At 41.4% G+C, this 7,156-nt stretch overlaps 1 protein-coding gene across 1 annotated transcript in view; it reads right to left on the bottom strand.

Moving 5' to 3' along the window:
- LOC116716032 (collagen alpha-1(XXVIII) chain-like) overlaps window positions 1–6,931 on the bottom strand; it is a 36,004-nt gene extending 29,073 nt beyond the window's left edge. Inside the window, exons 1-5 of the mRNA XM_032556774.1 lie at window positions 6,635–6,931; window positions 6,351–6,514; window positions 4,508–5,082; window positions 1,096–1,116; window positions 946–1,008 (exon numbers count right to left, since the gene is read on the bottom strand). Coding sequence (XP_032412665.1) covers window positions 946–1,008; window positions 1,096–1,116; window positions 4,508–5,082; window positions 6,351–6,498 — 807 coding nt within the window. The 5' untranslated portion in view covers window positions 6,499–6,514; window positions 6,635–6,931. The remainder of the gene's footprint in view (window positions 1–945; window positions 1,009–1,095; window positions 1,117–4,507; window positions 5,083–6,350; window positions 6,515–6,634) is intronic.
- Window positions 6,932–7,156: the final 225 nt, after the last annotated feature.

A 7,156-nucleotide genomic window follows, 5' to 3' on the forward strand; every position in this document is an offset into this window, starting at 1 on the left:
AAACCAAACATTACAGCTGCATTGTTTACAGAAAAAATGGTTTAAGTCACTGAGTGTGGGGAACGGATGAGACAAACGTACCTGATGCTGCCTTGTCTACTCAGTTAACTTCTTGGCCTTTTTCTCTTTTATAATATAGACTCTGTGAACACCCTCGTCTTCGAGTTATCTCTGGTCGCACATATTGCTTTCGTCACTGTGTGCCTTGCTACCCCTGATGTATAACAGCTTTTGTTCTGAGCATCAGGAGTAAAGGGGTAATTACTTTGCTCTAATCCAGAGAAAAGGCTTCAAAGCAGTAATCACTTTGACTGTGACCAACCTTCTCTGTTGAGTAAAAGGCGAGCCCGTATCACGACATGCTTGGCAGCCAAAGAAAGTCCTGCATGTAGCCCTGAATCTGCCAAGCATGTGTTCTCAAATAGTCCCGAGAGACAGGATTCCTTCAACAGACGTGACTCTGCTGATTTCCCATGTAAATATACGTTTAGACCTGTTCTCAATAAGCTGCTGGAAGAATGTAAAGTATTTGCTTTACTCTCACCGCTTCGGGGAGACCAGACTTCTAAAAACCCGCACAAGTCACTAAACTCTTCCGAACCCTGCAATTATGTAGCCTTTGTCTCCAGAACTCTCCTCGGCACTAATTGTTAAGATGGCAGATTTAACGTCTGGGAGCATCAGATGAGCACAACACAACTGAAGTGGTTTAATATGGTTGTGTTTAGAGATTTTGAAATGGTTGAATAACGTGCACATGTGTCACACTTACTGACAAAATGGGCATCTGTTCTTGACAGAACGCCAATGTTCAGAGGAACGCAAACTGAACTTGATCTAGAACGAGAGCCCTGTCTGTGAAAACATGCTGTTTGTGGGCCCGTGGTGCATGTGTGTGTATACAAACCATCATCCCTGATTGGGTGGATATAAAGTATGACTTACCGCAGGGCCACTGGGTCCTCTGTCACCTTTATCACATTTGCACGGGTTCAATTCGAGTGGACACTGGAAAAACATGAAAAATGACGGTGAAAACATGCACAAGAACCACAAGCAAACAGAACTTGTAATACTGGTAGTTTTGATACTTACACCTTCTTCTGCCAGCGCTGTCTGCAGGGCGAGAAATGGAACAGAGTCAAGTCATACATTAAGTCACTCTTAATAATATAGAGCAAAAAAATTGTTTTTTAAAATGAGGCTCACACCTAATAAAATTTTACAAACTATTTGAATTCAACGTGTGATGGATTCAGTTGGGGTTTAACGCCTTTTACGTGATTCTGACTCGCGATTTTACAAAGCTTTATGACTGGTGCTGGGTAATAAAAGGCAGTAGTACATTGACAGAGGCTGACCTCTCTAAATTGATACCAATCTGAATTTTTCCTCCAGCAACAGAGAAGCTTTTAGTGCAGTCGTGGTTAGCATGGCAGTTTCTCTTTAGACTGACTCAGCTGGTGAGGATTAACTGATTTTACTTGCTCATAATACAAACTACCAGATGCTTAAACTAAAAAACTGTCTTAAACCGTCTATGAAGCGTCCTTTTGAAAGTAGCTGCTCTTTATTCTTAAGCTGTTATCAACAGAGGACTTCCCAGATGGTTCTGTGAAACAAACCATCTGGTGCGTCGGATTATCTTCTGTACTTCCTCTTGTTCGACACGTCTTGGCAGAACAATCATTTGCTTTCACTGGAAAGCAAATTAAATTCTCAACTATGCAATGCTAATAGATTTAAAGGATAAATTGGATAAATTAAATATTCCACCAAAGGTCCAGGAGGGGTTCTGGATTGAGACGTAGAGCCAAATAAACAATCTGTTCACTCTTGAGGAATAGAGTCCTGCGGTTTAATGCTGGGGCTAAAGATGAAAGACATGCTCTGGGCTGGTACAGAGGCACATGCTTATAACATACAGATGCTGCCTAACAAGGAAATGAGATGAAAGTCTGAGTCCTAGCTGCTGCTGCTGCTGCTGCTGCTGCTTGCTGGGTCCTAGCATGCCAGCAGAATATGTTAGATGTCAGATGCAATGCTTTGCATGTTTTTGCACCATGTTCCCCATAAAGTTTTTCATCCATCATATTTAGACGTGTGTACCGCCTGTGTCAACACTTAAGCCCGGGTCTAAAGCGGCGTTTGAAGTGTTTGTTGGATGCTGCTGTGTGCGTTACGTGTTCTCAGACTCATGCCACTTACTTCACCCGATTTTCCCCACAAAAGCGTCTTAATGCGGAGCAGGTGTGCCGACCGAAAGTCAAGATGTCGACTCCGGGATGCTGTTGTGCAGCCCCGTATTCTAATTAACACAGCAGTGGCTTATAAAAGTCAACCGTTAAAGTTTACATAAACAATCGAGCGCAAACGCGTTTGCTTTTGCTGAAGGTCTATAGCATGAATGTTTACAGACAAAAAATTAAGGTTTTTGACGTCTTCTGCCAACTCAAGAGGGCATGTAGGAAGCAATCTCAGCGAACAGCGTTCACATCAGACCTGTTAGTCTAGCAGCAGGTGTACATTAAGGATGCAATAAGCCAGGAAATCATAGCATCGGCCACCATCAACAGCGGAAGCATGGGAAGTTGTTATTGGGTGCATGGTGAAACTTAAGGCGCTAACATTTGGAAAGCGTCTGTTCACATAATGGCTATTTGAGGCTTCCATCTCCAATCAATTTCTGCACTCTGGGGCAAAAAAAAAGCAATTATCAAACACACACACATGCAATTTCACAAGTGATATAAGTTGCAGTGAAATGTTGTGGGCTTTGGGTGTTAATGCAAGTCTGAGCATGAACACCAAAAACATGCTACCTCTGATTTGCCTCCCAAATGAAATTGTTTGGAGGAATTCGAAAACTTGACAAGTTGTCAGTTATTCCTTTTGTGTGTGTGTGGGTGTGTGTGTGTGTGTGTGTGGGGCGGGGGGGGGGGGGGGGGGGGGCGTGTGTGTGTTAATGAGCTACCTGGTATTTTTTCTGTCTGGAACAAAACTCAATTGTCAGCCTAATGAAATCATTAGATAGCATTTGAGGTTTTGGTGCAGAGTCATAACCTGTGCTTTAGGATTTTCTCCTGTTTTATAAGGAGAAAATAGTCATCATTCCTGCAAATTTATTATACTAAGCTAGTAAATACCCCTATTGTGTTCGCCTTGAACTTAGCATGAAAAAGAGTAACAAGTGGTAAGGTCTTAACCTGACACTCTAAAACTCCAACTTCAATCTAAGACTCTCATTTTGAAGGGCTATTTTGTGGTTCGATTGTAAATCAATGCATAAGACCCAAGTGGAAGCTCAAAAGTAGAATATGAGGGCCTTCGTTAGCATATCTTGTGTAACTTAAGATTTCAGACTCTCTCAAACAACTGGAACTGTCCTGAATATTGTGATCTTAACTAATTGTTCTTGTGACTTGCACTAAAATCTGTAAAGTATTGCTTTTGATGTGATCCCGTTCGGAGTCGTGCATGCATATTGGGATCAGTGGTGTGGAATTCACTGTGTCAGTAAACTGTTTTTACAGAGTGAGATTAGGCAGTGTCGCTCCTATGATATTTTTGTTGTAGGTGCACAATAGAGATTGTGTGTCAATCATGAGGCAGAACCTTTCATCCTGGTAAAACATTTGTGGCAGCTTAGCTTATTATGGAATTCAATTGTGTGTGCTACACTGTTGAATGTTTAGGGAGGCGATGTCAAAGTATCTTTCCACGAAAGGGAAGGGAAACACAATGGTGTGACAGGACTATTAGATAATTAACCAAAGAGAATCATTAGTTACAATTATTTTTGAAGGTTCACTGACACTCCTGGAAAAATAAACACATTATGTTGGTAACTTTGCACAATTTATGGCCATTACAACACAAACTCAATACCGACAACTCAGCAATAAAAAGGTCACTTTCAAGCATTTAGAGAGAAGTATTTTGTCAAAAGTTGTATTTTTGTCACCAACACCAATGGTTCATGCTGTTGGTAACAGTAGCTGCGTTTCCATTACAAATGTACGCCAAACTTTGTCAATGTTCTGCTAATGTGAACATTTTTTGCAATTGCTGTGTTTTCATTAAATAAATGCAATTAAAAGTCACACGTAAATAAGTTTGATTACGCAATAAGTCACTTAACAACTAGCAGAGTCATCCTCCTCTAACTACTTCCTGTCGCATTCATTGTGGTTTATGCCAGTAGCAACATCTGGTCATGTGACTCATGATGTGAAAAAAAAGTGTTTCCATTGCAGGTTTGTGAAATAAATCGGGTTCAATAAGGCCAAAAAACCCCAACTCATCATAGTGCCAAAATGTTTTAATCAAAAAAGCGTGAAGTTTTTCAAAATTGGCATGTTTCCATTAAGATAATTTATTTCCAAAATGTCAAATTGCGCAATTATATGGTAAATGGATACACAGTTAGTGACAAAGCATAGAAAGCTGTTGACTAAATCGACTATAATCCAACAATGCAAGGAGTGACATTGTTTTTTTTACTCACAATCTCCTTGATGACCTTATCCACAATGCCAACATCTTGCAAGTTGTGAAGGTAGCGGGTAGCTGGGGAACTAGCAATTCGACGCAGCTGTGCAATGTTGGTTGCTTCGTTGGCTTCAGGTGTGATTCCTATAGTGAAGAACCGAACGCCTTGGTTCCTCGCATCGTCCACAGCGTCAAATATGTTTGGGTTCCTTGGGTGCGAGATGCCGTCAAAGAGCAGGACGGCCACCTTGATGCTTTTGGTGCCTGACTCCTCCAAGTAAATGCGCGTCAGGTTGGTGATGGCGTAGGTGGTGTAGGTGCCGTGGCCTATGTATTGAATGGGAGCAACTCTGGCTTTGAAGTTTTCAATGCCCCTCCAGTCTCTGAAGGTCTGCTCTATCTTGACCTGGCTGCTGTATTGAAGGAGGGCCGCACGGGAGCTGAGTCCGCGGCCACTCTCCAGCCGGAGGCCCTGCAGTCGGTCCATTACGTCGGAAACAAAACGTTTCTCCTGATTGTGGTTGTCCTTGGCGCTCTCTGAGCTGTCGACCAGGAAGGCCAACTCCAAACTGCAGTCTTCATCGATAGAAGCTGAAAAAAGAAAAAAAAAACACAGTTAGCTTTTAATAAACATGCTTGAGCAATAAATTAAAACTTGAACTTCCATAAACCTGTTTAGTTCCAAATGGTTAAAGGAGCTCAATATATGCAAATTTTATTAGTTATTGAAGTAGAAACTGTTAGCTATTCAAATAAACAAATTAAGCAATGGTTAAAGTTCTTATTCTTCGGTTTTGTTCGGCTAAGGTAAGCTAACGATCTTCGTAGCTTCATAGACCTAAAGATTGTCAAAGTGATAACTGTTTCAGGATTCCTATTTGTAATTTAATGTGCTAAAATGTAGTTGTCACAACTCTACAATAAAAACAGCGTGGAAAATCAAAGCCATTGTTCTCATCTGATTGGCCCAGTTGAAATTCTAAAGGTGAAATTGAGCTCAATGGGAGAAATCCCAGACACAGCAGCGAAGGGAGATGAGAATCGAGCAGAACTGTATAGAAAGACAATGGCCTTTTTGAGATATTTTAGCCTATTTCATGTTGACAAGCTATTTTCTTGAATCTACATTCCAGGGTGCCATCAGTTTTGAAAGTGGCGTGTTAAAATATGTGGTCAACCACAGGTAAATAATCATTTTACAAGGTGGAGGATTACTTTTGTCGCATAGCACCTAATTGGTTAAAACCGACCTTAACCCATTTTCATTTTCCATCAGCATAGTTTTGGCTTTATAACAAACACGTGTATTTATTTTCTTTAGTTTGCTGGTGCCAAACTGTCAACCTTCCATCTACAACTTGTCCACCACTTTCATTTCCCGCCAAGTTTGAGATCAAAATCAATACGACTGCTGGTGACTCGCTGGCCGTTCGGATTCTGCGACATTTCCCAGAACGTCGCAAGTTTATCAACGCGGCTCTTCATTTTCAAGACAAACCGCTCCGAGCGTCAACCTGCTGCTGCTGCGGGAGGAGGTCGCAGATGTAATAGAGGCTGAGGATAAACCACATTAATCTTCACGTGAATATGTCACAGAGAGAATGCGCCTGAGGAAACAGGATTCTGAGTGAATAAAACATTTGGGTAACGGAGCACTAAGCGGTCCCACTGGAGATGGATTGCTTAGAGAGCAGAGATATGATCAATCCACGTGCGCTGCCTCCTCCAGCAATGTCCTTGCTTGAGTGTCAGGTTCAGCTTTTTCACTGTGAGCGTTTCTTTTAACAACGTCCCCATCCCTTTTTTTCCCCCCTCCCCCGAAAAAATAATGAGGGAAGCAACCTCTGAAGAAAACTTACATTTGCCATTCTGTGGTATGGAATTTGGTGTGAAGAGTTTGTTTTTCCTCCTTGTGGTCACAACCTCATCTTCATATTCTTCATAGTCTTGAGCCCACACAGCCTGAAGTCTCCACAGCAGGAGCAGCCAGTGCAGAGAGGGAACCATGACTTTTCTCAGAGGGCTTCGAGCGCAAACATGGACATTTAAAAATGATTAATAATAAACAAATAAATCAATAAAAAGTCAGAACTTTCATTTCGCTATAAGTAAAAACGTTTTCAGAGAAATTAGGGATGCATACCTTCCAATGTTGCTCCACTCTTTCAGCTCTCCTGTCAGTAATGAAAAATATCCAGGAAGACAAAGGAGAACCTCTTCATTCAGGTTTCCATCTGCAGGTCATTTGGGTTCCTCCAGATGTCGGACCTTAGCTGAGAATCTGCAGCCAAATTAGACACCACACACTAATTCCAAGGTCCAGAATCAGCAGCTAAATTAAAAAAAGAAAAGAAAAAAAAGAAAGAAAGAAAGTTGAGAGCTCACTCCGTCTCTCATGGGACTCCCTCAATTTCAGTCATTGTGATCCTGAAGTTAAATGAAAAGAAGGTCCAGCCCTTTTTTTTTCTTCTTCTTCTTAAAACTCTCCCACTCCCTCACAAACGTATCGGCAGAGTGTGGGGTGTGGAGGAAGAATAAAAAAAAAGTCCCTCATTATGATTGTGGATTCATTGTTTTCTCATGTTTTCATGTTTTCATCTGGTCTGTATGAAAATGGCAGCAATAGAAAAAAAACCTTGATGAGGAGCTGCTGTTGTTTTTACCT

Source organism: Xiphophorus hellerii, chromosome 24 (assembly GCF_003331165.1).
Source record: "Xiphophorus hellerii strain 12219 chromosome 24, Xiphophorus_hellerii-4.1, whole genome shotgun sequence".
NCBI lineage: Eukaryota > Metazoa > Chordata > Actinopteri > Cyprinodontiformes > Poeciliidae > Xiphophorus > Xiphophorus hellerii.